General features: G+C 29.9%; 1 protein-coding gene across 1 annotated transcript in view; it reads left to right on the top strand.

Moving 5' to 3' along the window:
- Nucleotides 1-3,064: 3,064 nt before the first annotated feature.
- The window catches only part of LOC129974927 (aminopeptidase Ey-like), a 157,903-nt gene continuing 143,745 nt past the window's right edge, over nt 3,065-17,222 (top strand). Inside the window, exon 1 of the mRNA XM_056087727.1 lies at nt 3,065-3,750. Within this exon, the coding sequence (XP_055943702.1) occupies nt 3,080-3,750 (671 nt within the window). The 5' untranslated portion in view covers nt 3,065-3,079. The remainder of the gene's footprint in view (nt 3,751-17,222) is intronic.

Genomic DNA, 17,222 nt, shown 5'->3' with positions numbered 1-17,222 from the left:
TGGATTTTTGAAGTTAAAATTTAAAAAAAAATCTTTTAGTGTGTACGTACACCTTAACTTTAATGAAATACAATTGGAATTTCTAATTTTTACTGAGTTTTAAAATTATAAATTTAAGAGATTAAAAAACTATTGAGTCTGAATATTATGGATCGAGAATTTTGTAGTTTACTATAAAATAATAAATGTGTAATAATAAATTAATTCAACTATGGATATAGTACCATACAGCGATACATCTCCTAATATTATTTCACCGAATTTTTAAAGTTTCCACTTTTATTTATTTTTTAGAAATTATTTTATTTTAATTCTTTATAATTATCTTTGCATTGATTATGCTACATCGCTTTTTTTGCAGTGTTGCGTATAGTCGCATCATAAGCATTTTTTAAAGATTATAACCAACTACCAGTAGTTACCAGCTGATTAATCAGGATTATTGATTTTATTTAATTTCAATTAAATCGTTGAGATATTACTTCATATCTAAGATCCTCTCAAATTGTTAATTAAAGCCGTGTTACTTAAGTTCTGTTTGTTGTACAGATAAATCTTTTAATGGTAACAATTCTTAAGTCATAGAGCAAAATGTACGACTCATGTATCATTTAACTTTCATTGTGCCTTTTCATTTTTTAAAATTATTCTTCTAAACTACATATATTAAACAGAATAGTTCTTTTTTTTAAAATTTTCAATGATGGAAAAAAATTTCGCGATTAGATATTTGATAAAGCAACGGAAACTCTTTGAATTTCAAGGCAACAATTCGATCGATTATTCGAAATTAGACAGCAAAAAGAATTTTAAAAAAATAAAAAATATATATGACTATTAAATTATTATCATTAATAAAATAGTTTTTTTAAAAAAAAGTTTGAAATGATATAAAATTTATGCTTATGTAGTAATATTTCTGGATATTATAGCGGAAGCCATAAAAAATTTAGCTTAAATTAATTAGAATTTTAATTAAAATTTAGAAAAAAATCGCACTGAAATGGTTTTCTCAATTATATATTTCTGAACCTCAAATTATAATTAACATTTAAGCCCTTTTATTTTAGTAATTTAACGTTTTTTCTATTTATTATGTATATGAATCTCTAAAAGAATAAAATCAAATGACGATCCCTTTGAGCGGCATACATAACTGTCTGTTTTATCTAACCTCTAACTGTAAATCGTCTTATACATTGCTACAACTTTCGCATTCCTATCATAGAATGCGCAACGACTTCCAACTTTATAATGACCGATGCAATTTTTGTGCTATATGTGAACACATTCAACCGAAATCTCTCTGAAATTTGCTGACTAAGAAAAGAGAATCAAAGAACAACAAATCATATCTAATTTATTTCCTAGTATATTTACTGTCTAGAATACTTTGTTGATAAATTGAACAAAAATGACGTGGAATAAAATAAGCAAAATTTCGTTTCAACCTTGACAAAAGATATTTAGAGCACTTGTTTATTCATTTAAAAAATGCGAAGAAACGGAAGTAATTAAATATTTCCAGAAACAATAGAAATGGTTTTGATTTCATCTCAGCAATAAAAAGCATTTTTTGGGGAATTATTTATAAAATATTTTTAATAAATCCTCAATGCTGAAAAATAATTTAACAGCATTTAAATTAGTACCAGTAAAAATATAATACTTTTAATTTTAAGATAGAGTACGAATAATTTTTGAAAATGATTACAGAATAAGCCAAATGTTTGATTAATTATTGATTCATTGAAACTTTTTAAAAATTACTCTGGGGCGCGACGTCATAACCGTCGAAGTGTGTCTGTCAAGTTTGCCAGCTTCATTAGTTTTTCTGTTGATTAATCTGCTCTTTAGAGGATCAATACTTATGCAGATGGAAGCTTTCTTTTATTGCTTTCGTAGATGAAATACACAAAGAGAAAAGCATTGTTAATCATCAAAAAATTAGAACTCGATATTTTGACGAATTCTGCAAATTTCAGATCTCCATGTGTTTGAAAACCGTATTTTTTATATTATGCATGTCTCTCTGTGGACATCATAACTTAAAAAGGCTTTAAGGTATACGGATGAAAGTTGATATATGGACACAGAATTTGTAGGTTTTTATCATGTTTTGAACTAATTCCATTTAGAGCAGGTCTGTCTGCTTGCCCAAATACAAGTAATTATGATATACAAAGCGTAAAAAAAATGAGATAGATACAATTTGATATACAGGTTTAACATGTAAAATTAGATTAATATCAAATTTGGAACCAAATCTCCCAAAAGGTTAATAATCTATTGATGCGAACTAAGATTTAAGAAATTAAAATTTGATATGTAATCTTGTGATTGTAAGTATAGTTTTATATCGTACCTGGTTTCAATTAATAGGAAAAACGGTCAAAATACACATTTGATTTTCGGGTGGATATGTATTAACCGCCTGCTGTTTTTTAATTGACTGCGATTTAGCTCGCACGCTAAATTCAATAAAAAGGCTAGATTGTTATCGAAGATCTATATTTCATATACTATTATTCGCTAGTGTTAAGCAAAGTATTAACAGTCTTGCCGAAGATCCACAATTTTACGTGTGAGGAGCAGGTGCTAAATAACATCTTTATTAGATAATATGCAAAAAAAAAATTAGGGGTGATCAGTGTTTATTAATCCGTCGATTATTACAACACCCGTTTAGAAATAATATTAGAAAATTTTATTATATATGAAGAGGGTAGGAGCAATGCAATAAATTGTCAAAAAATCAAGCTTGGTCTTTTAAAGAATCATTGAGAGAAAAAAATCCCGAGTGTTAATAAGATCTAGAAAATTATCCTTGTGAACTTTCGTTTGTTACCAAAATATCGAATGCAGTAATGCGGTAAATGATAAGCATTCTTCTTGTTTTCACCTTTTATCGCACCATTTATTCGGTTTTGACACTTGACCGATTCCCATTACTCCTGGAATCGGCCGCGAGAAAAGCGCCGCAAACGACCAGCTATTAGAGCGCAAAAAGCGGAATATCTCGCACCTTCCCATTGGCTTACTCGGGAGGGTCACGTGCGAGAGGCGATGTCACTCCTCAATGCAGCCCGAGCTCGTCGTTCGTGCTCAAAACACAAGTCGGGAACGGAACGAGGGAAACAGGTGTTTCTCTCCTTTTCGCAAACGATATACTATGGAGTCGAACAGCGGGAAAGGGACGGTCAGCTTCAAGCAGCGAAAGGGTTATTTCGTACCACAATGGGCCCTTTTAGCGGCTTGTGCCGTGGCTGCACTTTGCGTCCTGGTGGTGGGCCTTCTTGTAGGATACTTAGCCCCCTGCGGTCCGAGGGCTGGGGACGCAGACAGTCAGAAGGACGAGACCCCAAAGACACTTCCTTATGTCCGGCTCCCGCGTAGCATAGTGCCGGAGCACTATGACATAGAACTACAACCCTACATCTATCCGGGAAACTTCACTTTCGACGGTAAAGTTAGGATCATTATTAAAGTGTTAGAAGCCACAGACAATGTAACTCTGCACGTGAACAATGTGACGGTGATGGAATCAAGCGTCCAGTTGACTGGCCAAGACGCACCCTCCATCGCTTTCAAATCTGAAGACAAAGAACGGCAATTCTATATCCTGCACCTGAAGGGTAGCCTGACTCCCGGGCAGAAGTATGAAGTGGCAATGGACTATGTAGGATGCCTCAATGATCAACTGGCCGGATTCTACAGAAGCTCCTACAAAGAAAATGATGGAGAGACGAGGTAAGTTAACCTGGTTTCATAAATACAAGATCATAAGGTGCATTAATGCTCTTAGATTATTTTAAAATTACCTTAAAAATTATTATAAATATATAAATAATAATCGTTAATAAATTAATAAAATGAAAGTTGAAGCGTTGATTAATTTTCCTGACTGTTTTGGTTCGTAATTTGTATAAATACAATAATTCCATCATTCATTTACTTAATATTATACCATAATTTTCTTATTAATAAAAATCAGTTTTTAAATTTTAAACTGTTAGAAAATCCTTAAATCTGAATGAAATTTTTATTTATTTGTTTTGCATTGCGAATGATTCATCTATGAGTAATTGATACGTTAGACTTTGTTGAAAGATCATTCTAAAATACATAATGTTTACAAAATAGCTGGACATCAAAGTAAATATTTTCTAATATTTATATGAAAGAGGAAAATGTTGCCTTTTTCTCAAATAAAATATGATTTCTAGCATTCTTTCATAAGCCTCAGCTATTCGCAAAGATCAATTTGCTTAACTTTATTTTTCCTATAAAATCGAATAAAAGTGAATACTCTTGGATGTAGGCACTAATAGAAATTTTTCATTAAAAAAAACGACGATTTTCTTGAACCGTATCTATTTCTTTAAAATAGCCTAATTTTTCAGGTGAATTCGCAATAACATCACAACAAAAGAAATAAACTTTTTTTCTTTTTTTTTTTTTGCTTTTTAAAGTTCACCTCTTAGTCCCATTTCATCTTTCTCTAAAATAGGCTACTTTAGTAAGAGCCACCTTGTGAACAACGCCTGTAACAAGCGTTGCGTTAGCGTTAACTACTCTAATTTCTTGATTGTTTTTACGATATCGCAGGGAAACACCAATCCAGGAAATAGACCGTTCAGTTCGGATCGGGTTTCTTATGTTCTGGCGACCTTTTTCCTGTTTCTCGCTTTTTGAAAAATTTCTTCATGATTATAAGATTAAAAAGATTTTACCTGCAAAAAAATTAAATAAGTATAACTGGGAAAAAAACCGTATGATTTCTAAAAAATAAAAAAAATTCCAAAAAAAACAACAAATAAAATGCAAATGATCTTGTTTACTTATTTTGCAACCCAAGCATCTCTGACTGAAACTTTAAATATCTGTTACTGGCATTTTTTATTTCAAAAGTTAGAAACTTTGCCTTTTGGCTTTTAAAGTAACCTACACAAAAATGCAGAGTGAATGATAGTAATAAAGACAAGAACGAATGAAAGAAAGTTTTTAATATAAAAAAATTGAACAAACTGTTGCTTAAAAAGAAATGCTACACGCCTTATTTCTCAAATTTTACTAGAGAAAAGGGGTGGGATGAATTTTTCATTTCTGTGTGTGCAAGTTTGTTATTTATAGACAGAGTAGGTTATTAGTAGATATGCAGTTTTCCCTGTGCATCTACTCTAAAGAGTAGACTGAGCTAGAGTTATCGAATTCGATAAGAATATACTTTGGAGGGTGGCAATGTTCACAACAGAGAATTTTTTTTTATTTAATTCAAATTTATTTTGGCATTTTCTTGTGATGATTTCCGAAAATGTTACTGCCCTAATTTAATCATTTTAAAATTAAAAAATACTTATTGATGACACCGATTTAGTTAGTAGAATAATTTTTTTCTTTCTTATTAATAATTAAAAAATTATTTTAAAAAGTTTTTGGCACGATTTTCAACAACATTTTTTATGGTTATATGGAAATTAACCTAATTTAAACGTTTCATCAAATAATTAAATAGGTGATTTTCTTCTATAATTGAAATCTAAAGAAATCTGTTTATTTTCTGCTCAGTTTACGTGATAAATTAGAAATTGAAATTACATTACTGCTGAAGACGACGTTGCTGAGATGGTTGTATTTTTAATGGTTTTGGGGCCCGGTTGCATTACGGCTTAAACGTCCGTCATAATTTGAACCTTAAAAGTATTGTATTCAGGAAATGATTAACACTAACTATAGAAAAAAGATTTAATTAAAACCAACGCAACTAATATGATCGCCGGAGTTGGTTAATAACAAATAATTTCTTTATATTATATTTCATTTATGAATATTGGTTATGCATTTTTTAAGAAATTATTTAACATACCGCATATTAGGATTGACATTAAAAGAATACAATTAAAAAAACCTTATTTTCCTTGATTTACTTTCAACAGAATTTACTATTCTATTTTAAACATTTTACTTGATTCCATTGTCTTTTAACAATTTCTGGTTTACACACATGGTAAATTGGTATAGATTTCTATTGACCCCTAGGAATTTGGGCATATACCCGATTAACTGACTTGAAAGACGCTATCGGACTTCAGTATAGGATGACCGGCTACCATACTGTTGGATCATCGTTTAATACTGCATTTTTTATGTATTTTTCGAAATTAGTTGGAAAAAATTCGATATAGTTATCTGGCGATCTTCCATTGTAGAGAATTTCCATTTCTAAGTACCGTGGGGTTTCTTTTTCATGATTCTTCAACGGAAGTTCTGGTTTTGAATTTTATTTGAAAATGAAGAAAAATGTTTACAAATAAACTTTAAAAACAAACAATCAGAAAATCAGCCTTTTAATCATTACAATTGTACGATGATTTTTTAATATACAAGGGGTTGCGGCTTCTGCTCGTTCCGCTCACCAACTCCCAAGAATCATGTTGTGATTCTTTTGGCATCACCACGTGATCTCAACTCGCTACATTCACTTCTCATATAAATACACACTTTTGTTAGCAGTAAGAAATACATAAATACATTCATTATTAAAAATAAATTTTAATTATTTCAAATTGCATGACCTCCTAACATTAATTTTTCATCAATTCTGATCTCAATTGAGCAAACGTTAAAGCAAAGTTATATTCTCTTATATGACTGCAAAACTTTTTTTATTCAAGTGAATCGCTTGTTAGTAAATCTTACAATGCTTCTTGGGGATTCAATAAATTTTCCGAAACATATTTTTTATATCATGGAAACATTTTCTGCATTTTCCATTTGAATCCCCCCCAGAAGCATAGCAGGCAAAAAAAAGTCTGTGTTTCTGTAATTCGGAAACTTTCGTTTTGTAGTTCTATTTTCGTTCCAATTGGATCTTCTTACGAATAATTCTCCAATACTTTCATTTGCCGTAATTTTTCGTTTTGGATTATTTCGATTTATCATCGAAACTCTTTGATTTAATTTTTCTTTTCGTTCAATCCAACTCTAAAAAAAAAAAAAAAGAAGTCGCCAAATGCTGCAGTGTGTGTGTGTGTGTGTGTGTGTGTGTGCAAACATAATTTTTGGATCAGAGTCGTAGCCGAAGACAGAGAAGACACTTTGAATTTTAATTTCGTTTCATTTCCATCCCGGAAGGCATGATTTTTTGTACAAGCGAAAGCAACACATGAAAATATATCGAAACGATTTATCTGGAATTAAGTATAACGAATAACTAGATAATCGTCTAGATCTGTAACTAGATAATCGCCTAAAATGACTAGTGTATACTACTTTCAAACTTAAAATTATGTTTCTCACTAATACCATTATCTTTATTGTTCATTCCCCCCCCCGCCCCAATTTTAAAAATATTTTTATATGTGCTTTAAAGCAACATTTATCGTTGTTTCAATTCCGGGATTTATGTATGCTGCACCGATGTTACGTATGTTGCATCGCATGTTGCACCGATTTTTTGCATGCACGCTATCGTTATATTAATAATTAAGGGCACATTTAAAAAGTAAAATAAAAGTAAATGAATCCTAAAATATTATTGAATTGAGATGTTTCGAGCTAAAAGTTCGAATCCCTTTCAAGTTTTTTTCAAGAAAATTTCTTTGATAAATATTTGACCTGGCGAATCGAGATTAAAAATTTCTTTCGGAAGTTAATATCAGCAGATGGTGCAATTCTTGTTGCAATTTCTTATTCGTTGAATCTGAATGAGTCGAGAATGAAGAAGACGTTTTTTATTAAAACAAAATACATTTTTCAAGTGATTGACAATATATTGAAAATAGATATACAAGCTCGTTACGCAAATTTTTCAACATATCTAAAATTATAACAAAGTTTATATGCATATATTTGAACAGACTTTAATTCTTAAAGGAATAAATATTGCTATGGAAATAATCCAAAATCTTTCAGTAGGTTGTTCGGTGAAAAATCCCAAACGGGGTCAATATACAAATAACGACGCTTTGTTCTATAAAAAAAACGATTATACATAAGTAATAAAAACCAACAGAAGAGTACAAAAGAACAGTAAAAAAAGCAGCACACAGCACACAAGTTGCCAATCGGTAATAAACAATCGCATAGCCCGAAGCGCTCTGAAAGAACTCGCTCAACTACTCATATTTCTCGACTTGCCCCCACTAGACTGACTGACTGACTTTCGGTCTTTTATAATTCCTGTGATAATGGAAAGATCTTCTAGAGTAATCATGAAACTCGAACCTTAATGGAACTATCGCTAAGATTCATGGATATACCGGGTCCACATTTTAGTCACCTAAATAGCCTAATTCATCATAAAGTGGTCAGTTTCCCACCCCCACCCCCAAAACTGAGTGTTATTGTTTTGACATCCGCTTGAGTTGTATGTAAAACTATCTTCCTTACAAGAAGAATTACTGACCCGAGAAGCAACATTACAAATTTGTAACAACATATTAGATGAAACTGATCGATTGCATCCAAGTGGTAATATTTATTTATTAATATTATAGAGTTTAAATACACATTAGGATATTAACAAGTTTTCAATAATCCAGCTTGTTCTGAACAATATATAAAACAAATTTTCAGTTTGGTCCTTTAAAAGCTAAAATCTAAGTTTATGTTCTTTCCCAGAGTTTTAAAATTAAAATAAAAAAAAAACAATTGTTGAGATGCCATTAATTGCCCGCGTCTGTGTGTTTATTGACTATAGCTGAATTATGTGTAATAGACATTTTCAAAACATATTTGTGATTTGGTAATCTCTGGAAGTTATATTCGTAGCACATCTTCAACAATAGAATAGAGTAGATCTCTCCTCTGTTTGACAAGTTTTTACAACTACTATTTAAAGTTAAAAGAAATTCATTTATAAATTCAACAAAAAGTATTTTCATTTATTGAAATATAAGCAAATACTAGAAAAAAAATTCACTTTCTCACATAAAAATTTGACTACAATGCGATTTTTAAAACAATAAGATTTCAAAGTATGACAATTTCAGTTATTAAAAGGTAGGTAAGACATTAAAGACTAGCTGGTAATTTTGTTTATCTTCACATATACGATGCTTTCAAAGTAAAAGTATTGTAATCGTCGAAAAATTCGAACTCGAGATTTAGACGAATCTACATTTCAGACCTTCCTGATTTCGAGAAACACATTTTTGCATTATGTCTGTCTGTAAAAACGTTTTGATCTATACGGATGGAATTGACTATATTGGCTTTACATCAAACATGTAGAATTCTTTCAAATTTTGAAAGAAATCCATTTGGGGAAAATCAGCTTGTTTGGCTTTTTGAGTGTAAATTACACTATTAGAAAATGTAAGAAGCTCCATAAATAAAATTTGGTACACATGCTAAGCATTTAAAATATATTTTCCGTACCAAATTTCGATGTAAATTTGTCAAAGGGTTGACCATCTGTTGGTCAATATTTTTGCGTGCATATAAACGCGATGTTCAAAAATGTAAATTTGGATCATAGCATATAAAGATCAAATTCTTATCAAGATTTTAATCAAATCTCTCAAGGCATTGATTGTCTGTTCGGTCTGTACTTCCCTATGCTTATGAACGCAAAACAAATAAATAAAATTTGATCCTGTGATTATAATTGTAGTTTCAAATTTTGATTTCAGTTGTCAGAGAAATGGAATTCAAAATATATGTGCGATTTTCTGGTTCTTGTGTATTAGCTGCATGACAGTGAGTAATAGACAAAACAAATTGCCAAATATTGCTTTCTAGATTCAGTAAAAACCCTAGATTCATGTCATATAGATCGATATTTCCTACTTATTGTTCATCAGTGCATGCAGTTAAGGTACAAATACTGGTTTTCATTACTATATACTATAAAGCCCACAACTGTCGTGCCATGGGTCTGAAAATAAACATTGGAGCACTTTTGAACTTCAAGCCATGCCCATGGTCCATGATTTTGTGCGAGAAAAGGGAGATAACAACTTTATTAGAGAATATGGGAGAAAGTTTGGAGATACTGCTCCAGCAAGTACATACGAATTTTCCGTCAACCACATAACAAGCGGTTTGAGTGCATTTGGACGTTATTTCTTGTATGAGTTCATGAAATTTGTTATGCGGTTTCGATATCAAAATTGTAGATTTCTATCAAGTTTTGGTTCTAAGCAGTCAGCAGTTCAAAATGCATACTCATTTCTCTTTTCTGTTCTGATTGCTAGACCTAAATTCGCTATATTGCAGAGTTATATGATAGCGGCGAGATGGGGACAAGAGGTATATGAAGAGCAGCAAGATTATCACATTCCTGTGTCCCTTTTATGACTGCTTAAATCGGCAGGCTAACAATTTCAAAATCACTGATTTAAACTGAAGATTCATTCAGTGCAGATTCCTTGCTAAAGTTATAATTGTTCATTATTACCAACAACTATGAAATGAAAAATTTGTATGAAGTGTAAGTGGTATTTGATTTTAACGATAAAACCATATACCAATTTCACCCATCTGGTTTAGATTATTGTATTCATATGCAGGCCGTATGTAGATTTTTCGACAGATGCATGGCAGATTTTCTCTTGCCTATTTTTAACAGTGGTGAATTTTAGTTCAACAGCTGCTTAGGTTAGCTGTAAAAAATACAGATCCTTCGAATACAAAATATTAAGAAAATATTAACATATTGTTAAGTATAATTGATTTATCATTTTTTTCATTACGTTCACTTACTTCTTGCAGCATTTGTAAAGACCGAGCCTCTACTTAAACAAAGAGAGGCGATTACAAATTTTAATGTATGTTCATAAAGCTTGTTAAAATAAGAAATCAGCCAAAAATAAATTATTAACCTGATGATGGATTTAAAATATATTGAAAATGAAATTAAATCAAATCGACCTATTTATTAAAAGATAAATTGCAATACCCAGAGCTGTAAAGTGCTATTGAGTTCGTGCAAGTCTACAGTTTTCACATAAAGTCCATATATCAAATTTCATTCGTTTTGCTCATTCGATTTTTAAATTATCATTTTCATAGACTGAGATAATCTTAAAAGTGTGTGTTTCCTACCCAAACATGTATAAAATTTTGAGATTCATAAAAATCTCGAAGTCAAATTTTTTAAACGGTTATAACAATTTATATTTTTAATTTCATATTCTAGAAAGTGAAAAAAAAAAAAAAAGAAGCTCAGTTTGTATTTTCCTTTCACGAGCATAACAATTAAATTTAAACAATGGTGGAAACGCCAGAGTCGTGTTGAACGGAAATCTAATGAATGACACTTCGAGACAGAATTTATCACGTGTATGTATAACAACGTTACACATGATGACTGTCAGTTTCTGTAGTTAACTGGATTTAAATGGAGAATGCGATTGTACGTATAAAAAAATTGAATGATTTGCGTCAAAGAAAACATTAAATGTTTTGATTTTAACAACCAGCTATCACAGTACTTTGAACTTGTTATGATGAGTGATAACGATTGCTACGCTTTGTTTAAAAATGCCGTGCTTGACAATGTAATCGTTTTATTTAAACAATTAATATCAATTTATTCTGTGAAAGTATTTGTAAGAATATTTAGTTTTTCTCAAAGCCTTGAAACTGTTTTCGCAATCGAATTTTTTTCCTAAATATTTTGTTTTATTAAGTCAAATCAACACATTTTGAATTACAATTTTTTTGCATAGAAGTCCATCATTCTGCTTGCTTATACAAATTTGCATTTCTTGTAAGATTGGGTTAGAGTGAAAAAATCTTGAGTAAGCTTTGACTTTTTTTGATCAAGCCTGCTATTTAATATTTTTATTAATTAAATTAATTCTTCATCATGAGGTATGAGAGATTTTGGTCTTCAGAGGGCCATGACGGCAGAAATTGAATAATTTACCCAAAATACATTGCTTATTTTCATTTCATTTAAGTGGCTCAATCAATGCCTTGATTGTGATTGCTTGGTGATATAACCTCGGATTAGAATTGCAAATGATGCCCGAATCTATAGAAAATCTATTGTGTATGTTGACGAGATGCATATCACATAGTAAGTACATCATATTTGAAACAAATTGCTTTAATGATATCTCTCACCTAAAATAGCTCTCATGAAACTTAAAATCTTATTTTTATTTAAAAATCTTTTGTTCATTTTCTTTTCTGGGCATCGTTATGTTATAATGTAATTTAATCATATTTATACATTTTTTTCGGCGAATCTCACATGATACATACCTAGATATGTATAATGGTCATTTTTAGCTCATTCGTACAAAAAAAAAATTAATGAAATTACAAAACATTTATTTACTCTGTGTATGTAATCTTATTTACCATGCAGAGTATAGACTTATAGTACTTATTAGAGCGTATTCATCAGTATCTCCAATAAACTGGAATTGTGGCTTCTTTTTTCTATGCACATTTATACAGTGGTCATGGCCATCATTTCTTCCAAGAGATTTGACCATTGTTGAAATCGGATAATTTATTCGTAGATACTTGCCAGATATTCTTCACAAAGTAATATTTAAATTCCGCATTTACTCTTAGTTTTGAAAGCAATTTTTTTTCCTTTCTCATTCCTTTTTTTTTTTTTTTTTGCTGTAACAATCTTTAAATAATTTTCAACTAGCTTTGGAAAGTTTTTGAGTTCAAAATCTTTTTTTACTTATGAAACATGTTCTGAATTTTTAAAAATTATCTTTGCGTTATGGCATTTTTGGGTTATTTTTATGCATAACCATAGCAGTGGTATGATGGATTTCGTGAGAGGGCTCAGCTGTTTAAGAGTTAGTTGGGGTTTTTTTTTTTCTTTTCACCTCATTTATAAAATATTTTCTTTGTGAAAAATTCCAGCATTGCTAGATCTTTTTAAAAAGTTCTATAATAAGAGCTGAGACCTGATTACGTAAAATTGCTACATCAGAAGATGTTCCGTAATTGCTTGTCCAAAATGGAAAAACAAAAGACCGGAGAAGAAAAAGGAATATACCAGAAATAAACAAATAAAACCTTTCCTTGGAGTCGTTTTTACGTTTCCAATTACATTAAGTGTTAATTAATTTTTTCTTTTTCATTAAAAATAAGGAGGAAGGCAGCTATTAAAGTTAATGGAATCCCACGGCAAAGCGTTTCAGAGTGAATAAAAGAAGCCGGGCACTTGGAAGGGCTTTTAAGTAATTAATTCCGTTTCATTGAAAGATAGGATCGATTTGTCCAGAAAGAAGACAAAAAAAGCAGAATCTTTTCTTTGCCTGAAAAAGAACAAAAATAAATACTTGAGAATTTGAAAGTGAACTTCAAGAGATCCGCAAATTTTGTCGCTCTAAATTAAAGTAAAATGGCTTTTCACGAGTAGAAACTGAATATTAATACGAAATTTTATAAATACTTGATTTTGCTTTAAATTAATTCTTTGATCTTTAATTAACAGCGATTTATCATACCTTTATTTATCCTTATAATTCTTTTTCTTCTTTGTAGTACTTGAGGTAATGATTAATATAATATTCAAAGACATGTTACCAATTAGTTTCTAATTCTTGATTGTTTGACAATTTTTCACAAATGAATGCCTTGACATCTTTTTCTTATTTACAATTATACTGAAGCTTTCAAATGTCTTAAAAAACATGCAAATTTCGAGATGATTTGCTGAAGACGAAAGATAATTGGCCCAATGCCTTAATTCAGTTATTCTACAAATGAAGAATTGAATACGTGAGTTGTGTTTCGGTAGTTGCTGTTAAAAGGAAAATGTATATTTAAGATAGAATTATTTGATGAAATTAGTATTTTTTGTTAAATGTATAGAATTCACAAGAAATAGCAAATCTAAATAAAATAAATGCGCATTAAATAACTAATATTATTCCATACGTCAAACATTTATTCAAGATTACCTCTCTCTTTCCTAGTCCTTTTTTCTTCTACTTTCAACATTATGCCATTTCAGTTGTGAATCTATCATTTTATTGTTTTTATTTTCTCGAACACTTAGCACGCGTTCTTTGGGATGACAACTTTTTAGAGAATATGCGAGAAAGTTATGATAAGAGTTAAGCGAGATTTGGCTTTAAATTAAACAAATGCCGCTGATTTAAGTTAAAATAATCAGTTTGTACAGAATTGAATCAGAAATACTCTAGAAAGCAGACGCTGAATCCAGGGCGATACTTAAGGAGGAGCAAAGGGTATTTGACAAAATACATACATATATATATATATATATATATATATATATATATATATATATATATATATATATATATATATATATATATATATATATATATATATATATATATACTGAACTGTATGAAAATTATTTAGACTTTGTAATTTCTTTTTCGACTTTTGACTGAAATATCATAAAAACAATTCTTTACATCATTTAAAATTTAGTTTGCTATTGAAATTAGTAACATAATCTAACGGCTATAAAAATAACAGTTGGATCGAAATTAGAATGTATATATAATGATCATTGCAAATTTCGTTACTTTTGATAAGTTATGTTTAGAATTTTCGAGTTTTGCACATGCATTAAATATTTACTGTCCGTTTGTACAAGATAAAAATTTACTTTTAGAAGAATACATACATTATGTACATACAAATATTATTTGAGCTCTTTATGGTTGTTTATTTCTATTATACGTCTTTTAATTTATGCGTCTTTTAACGTTAGTCCCTTAAAAACGTATAAATGATGCTTTACTATAGAAACACTGAATTTTTAAAATTTTTTTTAATGAAACTTCAATATAATCTTTGATTTTGATATTTAATTATTTGAAATCGGGTAATTATTTTAGAGGAGAAAAAAATGATAAATCAGAGATTTATATTTAATGTTAATTTCGGATTTTTATAATGCAAAATGGTGAATGTGAAATATATATTTCCTCTCTCATGTTTATTAATTCTGCAAATCTCTTTCAAGGCCTTTTGAATTAAATTGTTAAATTCAATCTCCAGTGGGTTGAAGATATATTCTTTTAGTAGTCTTGCAATCACAGTGAACTGCACCTTTTTAATTTCTTTCTTACGTGTTTGGATTTGAAGAAACAATCGCAGCAACAGTTGAATCCGGAGTCGCCCACGCGAGGTGTGTAATTAAGGGAAATTAAACTGAACTTCCTAACAGGTGGAAGGTCTTCATTTTGCTTTTCATTGGTCTCTAAGGTGAACATGAAGGACAAATTGGAAACTGTTTTGCAACGAATGAAAACCTGTGTATAGCTAGTTTCCATTTTGCTCGGTCATTTTATTAAATGATGTATAAATTACACAATAGCAAATTCATGCTTAAGATAAATTTGGAAATGATGTATATATATATACATAAATCCAATGCGATAATCGTTTCGGCAAGTGTCTTTTTACCCAATTAATTTAAATTATTGTTGAATGTCAATGCATATGTTTACATTTTATAGGGGTTTTTTTTTCTTTGTACTCAAAATTATATATTTATCCCATTAAAAAAATTCTGCGATAAACTTCTTGATTAATTTCTGCCGTTGTTATTTGTTAATGATTGCCTGCAGTTCCATATTTAAACCATGTCTGAATGGGGAAAAAAGGCGATAAGTATGGTTGTTTGAAAATGGAAATTGTAAAAAGCCATTCATCTCCTTTATATATTTTTTTATTTAATATTTTAATTAGTTTTTAGCAAAATCAAATTATGTAAATCATTTTTAGCAAATGAGAAAAATTAAATAATTTAATTATTATCCCGGTGTGCGTGTTTGTCGGAAAAGATTCATTGTTCTTAAACTGCAAACTATCAGATGCTAAATGAAATAACTTAAAAACAGTACTGGTGAAATCAGATTTCGACACCACTGTAATACTATTAATAAGCCATACAACATAACATAAAATTCCTGTAACAAAAAACAAAATATTTCTTTAGTTGTTAATCTTATTTATAATGTTACATAATTATTATTTTTATTAATCTATTTTCTTCCTTTCCATCTATTTGCAAGACAATTAATTGAAGCTAAATTTCTGTCTTCAAGACATCCAAGGAAATTTTTTTTAAAAACTCCTTTCAGATTACTGCAGCTATTAATTACTATAATATTAGTCAATAAAACATCACAACTGAAATTTCCTGGTTGAAAAGACACATTTATTTATTTAAATGAACTTTGAAAATCAACTTTCGATTTCTTCTTTCTATTTTTACTTACATATTCTTTCCTGGTCTACTTCTATCCTCCTTTTCACTCTGAATATATAGTGATGATATGTTAATGTAGGAAGAAAGGCAGCAAACTCTCTTAGGTGATGGCAGTCCGCAAGTGTGGGCCTTTTTCTTTCACTTCTATGTGTACTAATGTAGTATGGACCGTTGTGCTTTATAACATAACGAAGAAGACTGAGTATGCATTCTGAAATGATTTCATTTCTGTGGATTGGATCCAAAAGCTATAATTTTGGATGCAATACCGGATGTCAATTTTTATTTATCCTAGACTTTGCGTTTTCGAATTATTGCGTTCTCATACTCACAAAAATGTAAAAAATAAATGATCACCTCCTCTTGACATATTTAGTCTAAAATTTAACTCAGATCTAGAATTTTGATGATACGCCTGTATTTCAAATTTCGTTTACATTTTAATTAATTTTAATTTACTCTTAATATTTTTGAATTATTGTGTTCGTATGCTTGCAGACAGGTTTTCCTTCGATAGATTATGATGTAATTCCAAAAAATTGATTCCAGAATTTTTATGTATATCTACAAATTTCGTATTAAGACAGCATACCAAATATCATCACTCTAGTTCTATGCGTTTTCGAATAATTATCTAGTTTACAGACAGACAAAATTCTGAAAATAAAATAGGCATTTCTGATTCAGGGATGTCTAAAGCATAGAAATTCGCCAAATTCACGGAATTTTTCGATTTTTTTTTTTTTTTTGAAAATTGCTATATTTTTTCTCTATGTACGTGGTATACGAAATGGTAAAAGATGATAAATTTGATTTTATAAAGTGGCTTCAGAAATTAAATTTGTTTTTAAAAATCTACCTTCAATAAGAAAAATGAACTTTTTTCTAAATTTTATATTTTTGATGTTTGGATATAATTAATGGGTTGCTGCCTTGAATACTTTATTTATTTAGACAAGTCCATGACATATGCTAATAGGGAACAATCCATTAATAATCCGGGTATCTACTGAAAACGTTTATCTATTAACTAGTAACTTCT

This window comes from Argiope bruennichi, chromosome 7 (assembly GCF_947563725.1).
Source record: "Argiope bruennichi chromosome 7, qqArgBrue1.1, whole genome shotgun sequence".
Lineage (NCBI taxonomy): Eukaryota > Metazoa > Arthropoda > Arachnida > Araneae > Araneidae > Argiope > Argiope bruennichi.
The sequence above is the reverse complement of the archived record's forward strand: the minus strand, read 5'-3'. Positions and strand labels throughout refer to the sequence as shown.